The 17,111-nt window shown below is 31.9% G+C and overlaps 3 protein-coding genes across 3 annotated transcripts; 1 reads left to right on the top strand and 2 right to left on the bottom strand.

Moving 5' to 3' along the window:
- Positions 1–3,631: 3,631 nt before the first annotated feature.
- On the bottom strand, positions 3,632–4,249 carry LOC115707028 (stigma-specific STIG1-like protein 1). The gene has a single exon (XM_030634835.2). It carries the CDS (start codon positions 4,181–4,183, stop codon positions 3,731–3,733), a length of 453 nt encoding a protein of 150 aa, XP_030490695.2. The 5' UTR covers positions 4,184–4,249; the 3' UTR covers positions 3,632–3,730.
- A 9,019-nt stretch (positions 4,250–13,268) lies between these two features.
- Positions 13,269–13,933, bottom strand: LOC115704616 (stigma-specific STIG1-like protein 1). Its single transcript, XM_030631817.2, has one exon. The coding sequence runs from the start codon at positions 13,894–13,896 to the stop codon at positions 13,420–13,422; it is 477 nt and encodes a 158-aa protein (XP_030487677.2). The 5' UTR covers positions 13,897–13,933; the 3' UTR covers positions 13,269–13,419.
- Positions 13,934–15,830: 1,897 nt separating this feature from the next.
- On the top strand, positions 15,831–17,109 carry LOC115707540 (cytochrome b561 and DOMON domain-containing protein At4g17280-like). Its single transcript, XM_030635544.2, has 3 exons — positions 15,831–16,188; positions 16,275–16,535; positions 16,634–17,109. Exons 1-3 carry the CDS (start codon positions 15,979–15,981, stop codon positions 16,928–16,930), a joined length of 768 nt encoding a protein of 255 aa, XP_030491404.2. The 5' UTR covers positions 15,831–15,978; the 3' UTR covers positions 16,931–17,109.
- The last annotated feature ends 2 nt before the right edge of the window (positions 17,110–17,111 follow it).

Here is a 17,111-nt window from a genome sequence, read left to right as displayed (position 1 = left end):
AATTTGATAATTTTCTAATAAAAGTTTTATTCTGGTTTTGTGCTTTTTTCAGGTGTATTTCAATGAGCTAGGAGCGGTGTTTGAAGATGTTATAGCTTTATTGTCTAAATTTCCGGGGGCAGTTTTGTCCTATGTGGATCGCTTTGGATATTTAGCGGCCCATGGTTTAGCAAAGCATGCTCTACGGTTAGACGATGAGCTATCCTAGTTCGAGGAGGTTCCAGCGCCGGTGGCGGACGTCTGCGTCGTAAATTCATGAGTGATTCTAATCACTTTGTCAAAAAAAAAAAAAAATATAGGGAGAGAATATTACAATATCTTTTAGTTACATACGGAATACTATTTGATTGGGAGTGCATATTCAATAAAAGAGCATTTGTTTAATCTTTTTTTTTTCTGTGATGAGTCTTATCTAGTCACACTTAATCTAAACATTTTATTAATAACATTGGTATTATTACATATTGACAAAATATTTCTTTAATTTGAGATGTATAATAAATGGACATTTGTATTACGAGCGAGTACTTATAATATATACTATATAATATATTAACAACAATTATATATAGATTAATTCCTAACCGATCCAATGAACAGTTATATAATAAGAACTATACTAAGTTGTTTGCCGGTTATTGGATACTCATGACTCAAGAGCTAGCATAATGAATTAATTATTTGGCTATACTAAATATATATTAATGAAAAATAAAAATAAAATTCGTAGAAAAAACCATGTCGTATCACATATATATAACTGCCACGTCTCTATTTCTTTGTCCCCTCCCCAACTCTTTTACAAACTTTAAATTTCCTTAATTATGATCATGCACCTAATTTTACATATATTTGTAATATATAGGACATCATGATGATTCTCCATTAATAAAAATATTTTGAGAGCATAAGCATTTTTATTTGGTACGCGTGCTTATATACAACAACACCCTATAATTAATTTGTGGGTTCTCATATCATAAAAATATGTAAAATTCAGCTTTCAAAAAGAAAAAAAGATATGTAAAATTTAATATCAAAATATATCAATATATGTTAGAAATATAATTATATAAGTGTATAAATTTTTTCTTATATAACATTTTTTTTCATATACACTTAATATATAAGAAAATAATATTATACACGTATATTTTTTCTTTTGCAAAAAATCTATACTTGTAAAATGTAATAAAAAAAATAAAAAATAAGCTATACCTAGCTACATGAATTAATGTAGATTGAGATTACTTACAATAAATTTATAACTTGGGCTTTTATTTTTATAAGTATCCATCTAATTGTGACAAAAAAGTTTTATTCAACCATATCAAATATCAAAGAGCGCATATGGAACTTGCTCCGGAATGGCAAACTCTTTTTAATTAGGGGAAAAGAAGTTAGTTACAAAAATTACAATTTGTTGTTACTAAATGTATTTTAAGTCATAATGTACATGTTGTGACTAAAAATATATTAACGACAACTTTATATTTAAATACTATGTTGGGACTAAAAGTCACAAAAAAATTATGTTCTAACTAAAAGATTGTCACTAAAAGTACTTTTTTGTAGTGCAAAATGGGTCTAAAATTTATTATAAAAATTGAAAGTTGCTTTGTAAATCAAAATTTGAAGAATCGGGTTTTGATCTTTTGTCCACTTCAACCAAGCACTATTGGCTAAACGGAAAAAAAAATGTGTTGTCCCCAAATTGGTGTGCCCTCCCTGTTCCCACCAATTATTCCAGGACACATCATTCATACCTATTTTACATGTATATTTTAACCTATTTTTATAAATGTGAACTTTAATCGTAGTATATAAAGTGGTTCAAATTTAACATATGCTAAAAGTTGTGTCAAATTTAGTATAAATAAAATCAAATTTTACACTATAATAAATATTATTTTTTTATTTACTTTTTGCTACTTATTAATCTAATTAATTAGTTTTTATATTTTATTTATATATTTAATAAGGTTTTTATTTACTTCTAATAAAACTTTAATATTTTTATTGACTTTTTTACTTTTTTTACTAAAAAAGATGCTCATTTTACCCTTACTGGAGCATTATTATAGGGCATCAGTGTCAGTAGTGTCTAGCATCTCTAGACATGTTATTTTGCAACTGACTAGCAATACTCTTTAAAAGTTATTATATTAAACTATATAAGATCCGATACTTAATTAAATCAATAATAATATTATTGATACATAATAATAAGATGCTAGATACCAGTTTTAGCATTTCTCACCCCTTATTGGAGCATTATTGTGGAATTTGGATCAATTAATATAACACTTATTCATTTTTTTAGTGTATAACTATTCATTGGAGATACATAGCGCGCCTAAAAGGATTTAGTGTATAACATATGCACAAAATATCCATCAAAATTTTATTCATATAAAATTATAGACTTGATTATTATTGTTTTTATTAAAATGCATGTATGCATCGAAGACATAATTAAATTGTATTTTTGGTTAAAATATTACCTTACTAATTTCATTAGGGAAAACTACTTTGGCTGTATTTATAATAAATTTCAATAAATTTATATTATATATATACATGTGGTCGGAGATTCATGCGCACTTTCCTTAGCCTGAAATCAGTGACAAAATCGAAGATATTTATACCTCCACACACAACATATCATATACTTTTGGTTTAATTTCCAACACTTTTTTAATATTATTTAATTTGGTCTAAATTGTTAGCTGTCTTATAGTATTTAATTAATTATTAATATGTCATGTATATATGCATGTGTTTAATTATTATGAGCACAAAATTGTATTAATTTGTATGCTCTTATATATATTTATTTTTTATACACTATACACTACATGATCATTTCTACATAATTAAGAAATTAACAAAGCACGTGCTATACACTACATGATCAAAACCATATATACGTAAGTATATAGGCGTATACATATTATATTAAATTTATTTATAATAGATCAACTATCAACATTATACATATATTGAAAGAAAGAAGAACTCAACATATATAATTAATATCGTATAATTCACATTACACAAACCATAACAAAGAATTAATACAACAATAAATTAAAAATTTAACCAAACAATAGACATGGGTGAGCTATACATATATAGTCGTCAAATGCTATAATTTTTAACATATGACAGTGCTCGCCTTTATTATATAATCACTGTGACAGTCAGTAGTCCCGTGATCCGTAAGGGGAAATACCGGGTAAGCTGTACAATCTCACACCGCCTGGGAAAGGTCAAGTGGGATGATTCTAAGACTGTGTAGGTATGGGACTACACAGTTGAATAGAGCTTAAATGGATTGATTGGTACTACCTATATCAACAAGGTGCATCTTGTTTTTCGGTAGCCCATCACGAAAGAACTCCACAGTTAAGCGAGCTTGACTTGGGAGTAATTTTAGGATGGGTGACCTCCTGGGAAGTTTTCCCAGGAAGCGTGCGAGTGAGGACAAAGCATGCTGGAAACACTCGTGTTGGTCTGTAGGGTCAGTCATCAGTCCATGAACCAGCCAGAGTGACGTACTCGTGTATAAGAGCCATTCATTCCGTGGGTGTAAGGACCCAATGGAGGCTTGAAGCGGGGGCGTTACAATCACACTACAATAATATTAATGCAACTTTTTCATGACAAAATATATAATTAATTAGTATATATAGTAATTATAATTATTATTTGTTATTTGCCTAGCTAATTAAGCATAGCTGCACATTCCATAAACGCAGGAACTCCCTTTGTTGCACCTGTTATTACAACTCCCACAGTTTCTCTTGTCCGACCTCGGATTCACACACCTCCCTTTGCAGCATAACTCCGAGAACTTACATTTCTTCCCACACCGCCCGCAGTTGACTCTGTCAGATGACAAGTCAACGCATTTCTTCTTGCAGCAATCCGAGCCCGCGCTGCCTTTAGCGTAGCACACCTTCGGATTCTTATCGCATGTCAGTGGCCGCCGAGAAGCAAGAAAACGACTCTTTGTCCCTCTCAGAAGAGAGTTAGACGACGCCGCTTTCTCGCTTTCGGCCTCAGTACTTGTAGTTGGCTGGTTTGGTACTGTTGCTATGAGATCAGCATTTGTAATTATGGTTAAAGCCATAAGCATTATGGCTAGTACAAGAAATATGATCCTTATTAGGGTTTTCATGTTGGTTTTGAACTAATATATTTGGTGAAACTGAGAATGATGATTTTGGATATGGAGAAGAAGTTATGGTAGCAAGTATATATAGAATAGAGGGAGATATCGATCAGAGAGAAATATAGCTTGAATTATTAGTGGATTGGTCTAATTCAATGGACTACCCTAAAAAATGAAGTTAGGTGTGCGTAGAAATATTGTAGTACTCCAAATTAGGCTAAATTACAATGACTGAAATTTTTCATTACAGCACATGTTATGATAGATTACATACGTAGCTACGTAAATAACTAATAAAATATAAGTAGGCAGGTTAGGCTCATTATACCCCACAGTCTTTTTTTTTTTTTTTTGCTTAGTTTAATTAACATATACACAGATTAAGTGTATATTTCTCTTATAATAAAAGTAATTAATAAAGGTGTCATATTTAATTTAAGGCGTGGAAAAAAATTAAATATATGTATGTGTGATTTCATGGGCATATGATATTGTACGTACGTAGTATTAAGGAGTGGAGACGAAATGACTTAATCATTACATATACACATTATTACGGTTGGATCCATATTATATCCAATGTATATATAATATATATATGTATAGCAGTATGTGTACCTCTAGTGAACTATATGTATAACATGCATGATTATTATAATTAATCCACATATAATTAAGGAGAAAAATATATTAACCCTCGCTCAAATGTACATTATACCTACATTTCTTTTTTAGGTAAAGATTAGATAAGTTTGGTAAGATTTATGTATGTTGGAGAGAAAATAGGAAGACATGTATACATATATGTATATATCTATATTAATTGACTTTGCAACTTGCATGATTACGAGTTTAAGAAAACCAACGATCGATTGGGAAGAGAGATGTCCTGTTTATTCTAAATTATTGACCCTTTTTATTTGACATACTGAATTTGGATATTTAAATCAGTTACAGAAGCACTTCATACTCTTGTGTACTCCGTATTTGACTTTTATTGCATTATACATATATATGATACTATGTATCATTATATAATCTATATATTTCAGTAAAATAAATTCGTCTACTGAAGAATAAATTCCTATTTGTCATAACAAAAATTTAATTCCAATTTGGAGTTTAATTGGATATTACTTATACAATTTTTAAGTTCTCTAATAATATTCCAATTAAGCTTGAATTCCTTTTAATATAATACATAAACAAAAGAATTACCTTTATATCTATGTCAAGAAATAGAAAAAAAAAATTATGTTATAAGAAGCGATCTACATATGCATGAAAAGTTAAAAAAATATTTTTGGATTCAATTAGAATTAATGTGTTCATATATATATATACTAGCGAGTTAATTATTACATGCTCGCGAGTTCAAAGGTGCAGTAACTAACAATTTTATTAAAGAGTAAAATCAATGTATTAAACAAGTTTTAATTACATAAATTAATATTTTACAAACAATGTCATAATTAATCAGAAATATTATTTTTTATTTTTTGGTGTTTGAATCTTTTGTAACAATACTTCTATTGAGTTATAATAATCTCTCAATTATTAAAATATAATTAATTTGATTCCAATGATATTTACAAATTAAGATTTTTTTACTATATAATATCATTTTTATTATATGAAAATTAAAAATGTAATAAAAATAAAATTACCACATGACAATATGAGAAGAGTCACATTTAATAATTCAGTTTTGATCTCAATTTATTTTTATTGGGCTCAGATCATGGTTTTGCCAAAGCAATTATATATTGAGGAAAGTAGAAACCATTTATAGAGCATTTCTTGGAAAGGAGTGCATGACTAAAGGATCGGGTCCGGATCCGGGTCAAGTAGAAGATGATTGTATTGATGATGAAAATGATCACTTAGTTTTCAGTTCGTTATGTTAGTTATTTCTGTTTTGTATTTTCTGTTCAGTTAGTTGAGTTTGTTAGCTCACTCACGAGTCCTTAATTGTACGGTGATCTCTATAAATAGAAAGACTGCTTCAATAGTTGAGAGTTGAGCAGTCATTATTCTCATCTTCTTCATTTCCCTCTCTTTCTCTTTTTCTTCTTCTTTTCTTGCTCTGTTTTACATTCCCAAACTTTGAATCATTTTTTTGGTTATCAATGAAAGTTAAGTTCCGCACCAAAACTCACATTATTAAATATGATATTAATATTGATCGCACATGTTTATTTTGTGGTGCGACGAGACTGGAAAGACTGAAAACTTGGCTGGGATAGAGGTCTCAGACAGTGAATGTGGGAAGATAATTTGCTCTGGATTGATAAAGCAAAACAAATCAACCACTGGTTTATGTTAAAAATAATCCTCCACTTACACTGATATTAAGACCAGATACAACCAGATACAAAAGGACAGAAAAGGAAATCCCTAAGTTGGCCTTCGGCCTCTAATTCCCTAACTGAAATTAGTTAGAATGGATTAGGAAAATCCATACCTAACTAATATCAGTAACTAACAGAATTAAACACATGCTGAAATTAAAAGACAAACCCTAGATCTATAAATATACCTCAAAGCAAATCAACCAGATTATGTTGGTTGAGGGTGTTCTTCAAGATCCAGAACTTTGAAGCTTGAAGAACCAGAAATCGAAGCTCGTACATGCAAAGAAAACAACAGAGGGGTTAGATCTAGAGAGAGAGAGGGATTAAACACAAAATAAACACATAAACACTCGTATTAAATTAAGATTACCAGTCAAAATTTACCTGTGACTTGGAATCTTCATGATTGTACTTCAGATCGACTTGATATAGTGGAATCGAGCTCTCATATTTGAGGAGCAGCTCAAACGGAGACGTAGCCAATTTTATTGGTGAACTTCGGGAAAAACTGGTGTTTTCTAAACTTAGATCTTTCTGTTTTTGTGTGTGTATGAGTATAAAGATCAGATCATTGTAGATCTGATCTTTCTGCTGGGTTTTGTGTTTGGGATTTCTGGGTTTCTAGGGTTTGGATTCGAGTTTCTCTTTGAGAAACTCTCTGCTAGGGTTTCTAGCATTTCAGAGAGAAAGGGAGGAAATGAGAAGGTTCTCGATCCATTCCTAGGTTTTGTTCAAAGACAAAACGGGGTCGTTTTGGGTTAACTTTGAAAAGTCAAAGTGAACAGTTAAAGGTCGAAATTGACCTTGGTATTTGATTCGTTTGTTTGTTGGTGTAGGGGGCAAGATAGTAAAATTCTATCTTAAAATTCCTACAATGGTATCAGAGCTTGGTTGAAGCTGTAAAGATCAACATTCAAACATATCAAGAAGGAGAAGAACTCAAGCAAGAAATCAAGAAACACAAACAAGAAATTCAAGAACTCAACAAAACCAATCTGAAATCTTTAACAAAGGATTTCTGGGACATTTTCTAATAACCATTATAACTGAATTGCCTATTATTATCTATTTTAATTGATTTTACTTAACTTCATTAATTATGAGCAATTTAAAGGTTGACATTGACAAATTTGATGGTTCTGGTGATTATAGGATTTGGAGGAGAAAGATTAAGTCACTATTGGCTCAACAGAAATTATTGAGAGTACTTAATGACCCTATAGAATGGCCAGAAGGGACTACCAAGATTCAACAAGAAGAATACTTGGAAACTGCTACTGGTATCATGATATTTAACTTATCAGATGCCATTATCAGACTAATTGACAAGGAAGAAACTCCTGCCCAGATTTGGAAGAAATTGGAAGAACAGTTTCAACAGAAATCCCTAACCAACAAGATTTTCTTGAAGGAAAGGATTTTTGGGTTTAAAATGAGTTCATCCAAATCTCTTGATCAAAATTTGGATGAATTCTTAAGGATGCATATTGAACTTGCAAATTCTGGGGAAAATGAGGCACTAAGTGATGAAAACCAGGCCATTATTATTCTAAATTCATTACCTGAATCCTACAGAGAAGTCAAGACTGCTATTAAGTATGGAAGGACATCTATAACCCTAGAAGAGGTGATCTCTGCACTCAAATCTAAAGACTTAGAAATGAGGACAGAGAAAGGTGGACATTCTAATGGTGAAGTCAACCTGAGTAGGGGCAGACCAGGTCCAAGAAAACCTTGGAATAACAGAGGTAGAAGTCAAGGCAGAGGTTCAAACAAACAGGGAGGTTTTCAAAGAGGCAGATCAAGTTCTAACCCTAGAAACTCTGATGAAACTAATGGCTGTTACAACTGTGGTAAACCTGGGCATTTCAAAAGAGACTGTTATTTCTTGAAAAGAAATAACAAACAAAAACCACATGGACAGGGAGACTCTAAATACTCAAACTCTAAACCTAAATCTGATATGCATGATGCTAATATTACTACTGGATATGAAAGTGGTGAAGTGTACCAAGTTGGACCATCCATCAAAGATGAATGGATCCTTGACTCTGGTTGCACTTTCCACATGACTAATAATAAAGCTTTTATGTTTGATTTCAGAAAACAAATGGAGGCGAGTTATACTTGGAAATAACCGTACCTGTGATATACAAGGCTGTGGATCTATAAGCTTTAAAATGCATGATGGAATGGTCAGAACTCTAAGTGAAATTAGATATGTTCCTAACCTAGCTAGGAATCTAATTTCACTAAGTGTTCTAGATGACCAAGGCATAGTTAGCAAGATTGAATCTGGACAAATGAAAATAAGCAAAGGAGCCCTAACTATCATGAAAGGACACAAAGATGGAGGCTTATACTACTTAAAAGGACAACCAGTTGTACCTTGCAATTACACTGCTCACAGCAACACTGACAACTCAAATGCAATGCTATGGCACAAGAGGCTAGGACACATAAGTGAGAAAGGACTGCAACTAATGAGTGAACAGAACTTACTAGGTAATGACAAGGTATGCAAACTTGATTTTTGTGAGTGTTGTGTACTTGGAAAACATCATAGACTGAAATTTTCCACTGGCACACACAACACTAAGAAAATACTAGAGTATGTTCACTCTGATCTGTGGGGACCAGAGAAAACAAGTACTCATGGTGGCTGTGTATATTTTTTATCTATTGTTGATGATTTTTCAAGGAAAGTTTGGATTTTTCTGTTAAAACATAAAAATGAGGCTTTTTCTAAGTTTACACAGTGGAAAACACTTGTGGAAAATTTAACAAATGAAAAATTAAAAACTCTAAGGACTGACAATGGATTAGAATTTTGTAATGATGAATTTAACAATTATCCGTAAAGAACATGGCATACAGAGACACAGGACAGTTAGAATAACACCCCAACAGAATGGAGTTGCAGAGAGAATGAACAGAACCATTCTCAACAAAGTGAGATGCTTACTGTTGCAATCTGGACTATCACAAGGTTTCTGGGGAGAAGCAGCTTTAACAGCTGTGTACTTAATTAACAGGAGTCCATCCAGTGCAAATGGATTCAAAACTCCTGAGGAAAAATGGTCTGGTAAACCTCCTAACTTATCTAATCTCAGAGTGTTTGGTTGTGCAGCATATGCACACCAAAGTGTTGGGAAATTAGAACCTAGGGCTATGAAATGTGTTTTTCTGGGATATCCAGAAGGAGTTAAGGGATATAGACTTTGGGTTTGGGAACAAAAAGGGTTTAAAACTATTAATAGCAGGGATGTAATATTTAAAGAAGATATATTTCCATGTTTGCCTATTTCTTCTAACCCTAGTGCAGGTACAAAAGACACTGAAAATGCAGGTAACACTGCAAATGAAGAAACTGGATCTATTCAGGTGGAACAAACAGTGAACACACCTGAACAGAACCAGGGAGATCAGGTTCAGGTGGAACCTGGGAACCAGGTTCAGGTGGAACCTGATGAAGACAACACTGACATTGTTGATGAAGGCACTCAAGAAGACTTGGGGGATTATCAACTAGTCGTGACAAAGGTATGGTACCAAGACATAATCCTAAGTACAGTTTTAATATTTGGGATGAAGACATTGCATATGCCTTTATGAGTGAATTGGAAATGGCCAATAATGAACCTCAATCATATGAAGAGGCCATTAAAGGACCAAATTCCAGGAAATGGAAAGGTGCAATGGATGAAGAGATGGAATCTCTTAAGAAGAACAGAACCTGGATTGTAGTGCCTAAACCTAAAGATAAGAGCATAGTGGACTGTAAATGGCTATTTAAGGAGAAAGAAGGCAGAACTAAGGATGAACCTATAAGATACAAGGCCAGGTTAGTGGCCAAAGGATTTACACAGAAAGAGGGTATAGATTTTAATGAAGTATTTGCACCAGTTGCAAAATACAAGACTATAAGGATAATGCTAAGTCTAGCTACTCAATTCAACCTAGAAATTGACCAAATGGATGTTACTACTGCTTTCCTACATGGTGAACTAGAAGAAGAGATCTACATGAGACAACCTAAAGGATATATTGAAAAAGGGAAGGAAAACTATGTATGCAAGCTAGTTAAGTCACTGTATGGGTTAAAACAGTCTCCTAGGCAATGGAATAAAAGGTTTGATGGATTTATGCTAAAACTGGGGTTTTCAGAGTTACTATGATCACTGTTTGTACTACAAAGGTACTGATATTAATAAAGTCATATATCTACTTCTGTATGTAGATGATATGCTTATAATCAGTAAAGAAAGGGCAAGAGTAAACACAATGAAGGGCCTTCTCAAGACTGAGTTTGAAATGAAAGACCTAGGGGAAGCTACTAAGATTTTGGGAATCTCTATTAAGAGAAACAGAGCAGAAGGGACACTTATTCTAAATCAGGAAGACTACATACACAAGATTATTGAGAAATTCTCAATGAAGGGATCTAAAATTGCTAGCCAACCTATAACTACACAGTTCACACTATCTAAGAAGCAATGCCCTGAGAGCAAAGCTGAGAAGGAGGAAATGAGTAAAATTCCTTATGCTAATGCTATTGGATCTGTTATGTACCTAATGGTAAGCACTAGACCTGATCTTGCTTATGCTATTAGTGTACTTAGCAGATTCATGACAAATCCCGGTGTTAATAATAATCGGCTTGCTATGAAATGGTTACTAAGGTACCTAATCGGGACAACTAAATCGGGACTCAAGTACGTAAAGCAACAAGGAAGCACAAAGCAATAGAATGCTTCGGGATGCGTACTATGCCGGAGATAGAGACAGTAGGAAATCTACATCAGCCTATATACTACTACTAGGGGGAAATTGTGTAAGTTGGAAAGTCCAATTACAACCTGTTGTGGCATTATCCACAACTGAATCAGAGTACATTGCAACTACAGAGGCCATTAAAGAAAGCATATGGGTTAAAGGAGTCCTAGAAGAGCTAAGATTACTAGACACAAAACCAGTAATTTACTCTGATAGCCAGAGTTGTGTACACCTATGCAGAAACCCTATGTTCCATGACAGAACCAAGCACATAGAAATAAAGTATCACTTCATCAGAGATAAAGTGACACAGGGACACATAAACATTGACAAGGTGCCTACAGAAGAGAACCCTGCAGACATGGGGACTAAAGTGATCACCCTATCTAAGTTTAAACATTGTTTAAACTTAATAGGGTTGGATCAGGGATAAGGTGATCCTTTGGATCACAGAGCTATGACCCTCTAAATTGACTCGACCACTATAATATCAGCTCAGTGAAGGATTAGGTGGAAATTGTTAAAAATAATCCTCCACTTACACTGATATTAAGACCAGATACAACCAGATACAAAAGGACAGAAAAGGAAATCCCTAAGTTGGCCTTCGGCCTCTAATTCCCTAACTGAAATTAGTTAGAATGGATTAGGAAAATCCATACCTAACTAATATCAGTAACTAACAGAATTAAACACATGCTGAAATTAAAAGACAAACCCTAGATCTATAAATATACCTCAAAGCAAATCAACCAGATTATGTTGGTTGAGGGTGTTCTTCAAGATCCAGAACTTTGAAGCTTGAAGAACCAGAAATCGAAGCTCGTACATGCAAAGAAAACAACAGAGGGGTTAGATCTAGAGAGAGAGAGGGATTAAACACAAAATAAACACATAAACACTCGTATTAAATTAAGATTACCAGTCAAAATTTACCTGTGACTTGGAATCTTCATGATTGTACTTCAGATCGACTTGATATAGTGGAATCGAGCTCTCATATTTGAGGAGCAGCTCAAACGGAGACGTAGCCAATTTTATTGGTGAACTTCGGGAAAAACTGGTGTTTTCTAAACTTAGATCTTTCTGTTTTTGTGTGTGTATGAGTATAAAGATCAGATCATTGTAGATCTGATCTTTCTGCTGGGTTTTGTGTTTGGGATTTCTGGGTTTCTAGGGTTTGGATTCGAGTTTCTCTTTGAGAAACTCTCTGCTAGGGTTTCTAGCATTTCAGAGAGAAAGGGAGGAAATGAGAAGGTTCTCGATCCATTCCTAGGTTTTGTTCAAAGACAAAACGGGGTCGTTTTGGGTTAACTTTGAAAAGTCAAAGTGAACAGTTAAAGGTCGAAATTGACCTTGGTATTTGATTCGTTTGTTTGTTGGTGTAGGGGGCAAGATAGTAAAATTCTATCTTAAAATTCCTACAGTTTACAACATTTGGTTACTAAAGAATGGTGTCTTTGGGTCTCACAATGTTTGGCACATTAATCGTATTGTACAAAATATTCAAAGTGAAATTAAATTTCGAATTCTCCATGTTTTTCCAAGGACAAAAAATGTAGATAGATAATAGTTTGATCATATTATAGTACTATACAAGGATCGATGATATATAAAATTCAGGGGTACATGGGTATATGGAAATTGTAATTGATGTAATTGGGATTTTAAAGCAATACAATGATTCTTATTATTTAAAAAAACAAATTTTTTTTTTGGCTAAACGATTGGATTTGAATTTATATACAAATTAAGAAAAAAATATATATAAAGCACACTCTTTAGTTATGGAGTAGTATATGATAAATTTTGTTATGATGAACTTTGTAACTTGTTTTTTCTAACAATTTTTTTGTTAACTTATTTGGTGATATGTGCGTATGAGTCGCCAACACTTGAGGATATAATAGCAAAAACGATTACGTATTATTAGTATTATTTTTGTTCTTTATTGCAGGGATATAATACATGATAAGAAACAATCAACAAATGTTGTTGATCAAGTGCCTAATTGAAAAGGCAATCATCAATAAATCATACAAATATAAATAGTACATTAATTAACTGTTAATTAATTATTAGTACTATATGTATACCGATATTTTCAATTAATTATGCATAATCACACATCCCATAAACACAATACTGACCCTTCTTGCACTTGTTCTTGCAAGCACCACAATGCCTTTTGTCAAAGTTGATGTTAGCACAACTCCCTTTGCAACAAATCTCAGTATACTTGCATTTGTACCCACACATACCACAATTCAACTTATCACTCTTCACATTCACACAATTCTTCTTACAACAATCTGGCCCACTACTGCTCTTCAAACGACAAACTCTAGGAAACTTGTCACATGTCATCTTCTGTGTCGCCAAAACTCGCCCACCTCGTACCCAATCGTGACTAGTTTTCTCGAATTCATAGTCACGATCATCATGATCTTGATTTTCTGTGTCGTATGATGATGATGAGCTTATGACGATTCGATCATTATCATCATCATCATCATTTATTGCTCCAACATTATTAGCTAGTAGTACTAGTATTGTCAAGAAAAGAAATACTAGCACTACAAGCTTCATATTTGATAAAAATAATATTGTGTAGAGAGAAATATTAAAAGGGATGAGAGTAGTGTTTATATTGTACTTTTAGAGATATGTGTTAATTTTATAGGGAAAAAAATTTGTGACAGAAGGGAGAGAGTTGACAATTGGGGAAATGAATGTGCAAGAGTATAAAGGTAATTTCTTCTGTGTGTGTGTGTGGTCTAAATTCATAAAGACTGCTTAGATATTACTTAATAACTATTTAGAAGAGATCGTTTGCTTGTATAGAAAGAAAAGTACTATACTCTCCACTTTTGGGTCTGTATTAGGTTTATAGCCTCAAAATATATATAAGGGTACAAAAGACGTTATTAGCAACAAAAAAAAATAATAATGCATTATTGTGTTTGTACCGAAAATGTGATCTCTAATATCTGCTAGCTTCCATTTGCAATGAAATTATAAATACTTTATATTATATAGTATAATATAGTTGTGTATCTTGTGCATGATCAGTATCACTGATATATGATATGTTAATACATGTGCAATTTATTTATTTTATATCACTCGTGGTACTAAAACAATTTATATAAATATAAAAACTTCTCTATTTTAATATTTTTATAACTTAACGGCCTAGTAAGAGGACTTTTCTTATTATTATTATATTAGTAAGTGAACTTTAGTACCAAAATATTTATGTTTTTGTAAGTTATAGTTAATGATTCAGTAGTCAGTACTTATTATGTTATCAATTAAGTTTATTTCTTTTTTATACGATTAGTCAAATATGTGTTTTGCATATATGTGATTCACTTTTGTATTAGTTAACATTATACATAATATGGGTTAACATAAACACATTTGGAGTATTTTGCAGTTTAGTCAATTTTCTGAAAAATTTAAAATAATTATCAATCAAGTCTCTGAGTCAGTAGCCAATTTTTTTTTCTCTCAAATTCTAATTTGTTATGGATAAACTAGACTTAATTGCTGTTATTTATTATAGAACTTCAACTACAAGTCCTAATTATCCTTACAACAAAAAAAAAAATGAATTAATTATCAAATGTATATTTAAGGACTAAATTTTGAAACTGGATTTATGTAATAGGAAAAAAAAACTTACTTCCTTAAAATTCTCTCTCAAGAAAAATATTTCATTAACTTATATGTATATATTTTTTCAACTTCATGTTGGTAAAATCAAACATGTCAAAGTTCTTCTTTAAAAAGAAAAAATATGTCAAAGTTTTAATTTATACAGATAAATATTTTTTTGTATGGAAGTTTTAGTTTCTATTAAGTTAGAATAAAAATAGATTTTGTAAGTTCTAGGCCATTTCTTACATTCAATTTAAATCCTATTCTCAAAAGTGGACATATTGTGAAAAGTATTAAAATTAAACAATAGAAGTTTGTGAGGATTGGAGTAAAATAAAAACTATATAATTTTACATATTAGTTAGATATAAATTGAGATATTGAAATTAGTGTGGTGCTAATGAATATAAATTAAGATATTAATGCTCTGTTTACTGAACCTTATTGCCCTTATAACAAAAACAGAGTCTAACCGCTAGTAACTTTCTCAAGTGATCAATTAGGCTAGCTAGGGTGAGGACCTTTTCACTTCTCATTTCTAATCATTCCTTTTGAGGGTCTCTGTCTTAGATTCCTTTATCCCATGACCTTAAATTAATATAGTATTCACTCTCATATGGGTTCATTCAGAATAGTTTGAAACAAAGAAAAAAGAAAGATGTGCATGCAATAAAAATGTGAAAAATAAGAAAAAGAAAAGATGGGAATCAAATCTAATGATTCAACATCTCTTAAAACAAGACATAAAGGATTCTCCAATCTACTAAGGAAAGCACATATTCTCAACTGCATTATAGTACTTAAAACATTTCCAAAGCCATCATCATAACACCAATAATCATATTTATTATTCTCTCTTTAATTTCCTTTCATGATATATATAAATTCTTTCTCACAATTGAGATTTAATTATCTTCAAACTTAAGCTCTTGATGAGCTTCATATTACTTTTATTTATTTTTTTATTATTTCTTACTTTTCTCCACAAAGAAGATTATTACAGAGGACATGACAACATGTTTTAAACATTGCCTCATAATTTTCATTTGGTTAATAATCCACCTACATCGTATCAATGCTACAAACTCCATAAATATCATTATGGATACAAAATTATTTGCTTATTCTAATGATCATCAAAGAAATGAAGATACAGAAGTGACAACGAATCTCAGATCATGGAGAGGTCAAGCCAAGCATCATCCTCATTTAAGAAACGTAAGATCAATTGAAATTTTTATACATTACTATATTAGTTCGAGAGAATTTTTAACCTTATACACATCTAAAAAAATAAAAAACAGGCTTATGGGATCCTAATAATCATAGGATGGGGAATTCTACTGCCTGTTGGGGTAATAATAGCAAGGTATTTTAGTAAATTTCCCATTCACTTGAATGAATGGTATTCATATCACATAATGTGTCAAAGCATTGGATATGTTTTGGGGACATTGGGATGGCTTATTGGAATACTTATAGACCATACTTCCAAGCAACATTCTCATGAGCTTAGATCACATCAAATTCTTGGTATCATTATTTTTACACTCACAACTATACAGGTAAAATGCATGTACTAATTAATCATTTTATTGACTAAATTTTCTACTGAGAAATATTTTTCTTTTTATAATATGATTTATTTGATTAATTTCATCAGATGGTTGCCATTTTTTGGCAGCCGAAAAAGGAAGAGGAGTATGATCATTGTGGCTGGAAAAGCTGGGGGATTTATCATCGGCTTATGGGTTATGTGATAATAGTCCTAATAATAGCAGATATATTTGAAGGGATCATCCTTAATCAAAATCAACCTACCAAATGGAAATGGAGTTGTGTAGGAATTCTAGTCATTTTGGTTCTTACTGCTGTGTCACTAGAAATTTACAGATGGGTTAAATCTAAAATTATTCAACAGGCTGTCGAATTGAATAGCGAAATGTATACTTCTGCATGATCTTTTTAATTTTTATCTTTTCTTTCTATATTCAATTTTTACAACTTTTTTTTCTCTCTTTATTTGGAATACTTTAATTACCACAAGCACCAACGATCAATAACTTAAATTATTCTGAATACTTTTATTCTCGTTAAAAATTATGTGTCGCACCATTGATGAACCAGAGAGAAAGAGTTCG

This window comes from Cannabis sativa, chromosome 1, assembly GCF_029168945.1.
Source record: "Cannabis sativa cultivar Pink pepper isolate KNU-18-1 chromosome 1, ASM2916894v1, whole genome shotgun sequence".
Lineage (NCBI taxonomy): Eukaryota > Viridiplantae > Streptophyta > Magnoliopsida > Rosales > Cannabaceae > Cannabis > Cannabis sativa.
The sequence above is the reverse complement of the archived record's forward strand: the minus strand, read 5'-3'. Positions and strand labels throughout refer to the sequence as shown.

What these genes read in the sequence shown, in the direction of transcription:
- LOC115707028 (XM_030634835.2), bottom strand. Translation starts at nt 4,183, where the DNA reads ATGAAAACCCTAATAAGGATCATATTTCTTGTACTAGCCATAATGCTT.
- LOC115707540 (XM_030635544.2), top strand. Translation starts at nt 15,979, where the DNA reads ATGACAACATGTTTTAAACATTGCCTCATAATTTTCATTTGGTTAATA. An exon ending in ATCATCCTCATTTAAGAAAC is followed by an intron (nt 16,189 to 16,274) that starts GTAAGATCAATT and finishes AATAAAAAACAG; the next exon opens with GCTTATGGGATCCTAATAAT. An exon ending in TTACACTCACAACTATACAG is followed by an intron (nt 16,536 to 16,633) that starts GTAAAATGCATG and finishes TAATTTCATCAG; the next exon opens with ATGGTTGCCATTTTTTGGCA.
- LOC115704616 (XM_030631817.2), bottom strand. Translation starts at nt 13,896, where the DNA reads ATGAAGCTTGTAGTGCTAGTATTTCTTTTCTTGACAATACTAGTACTA.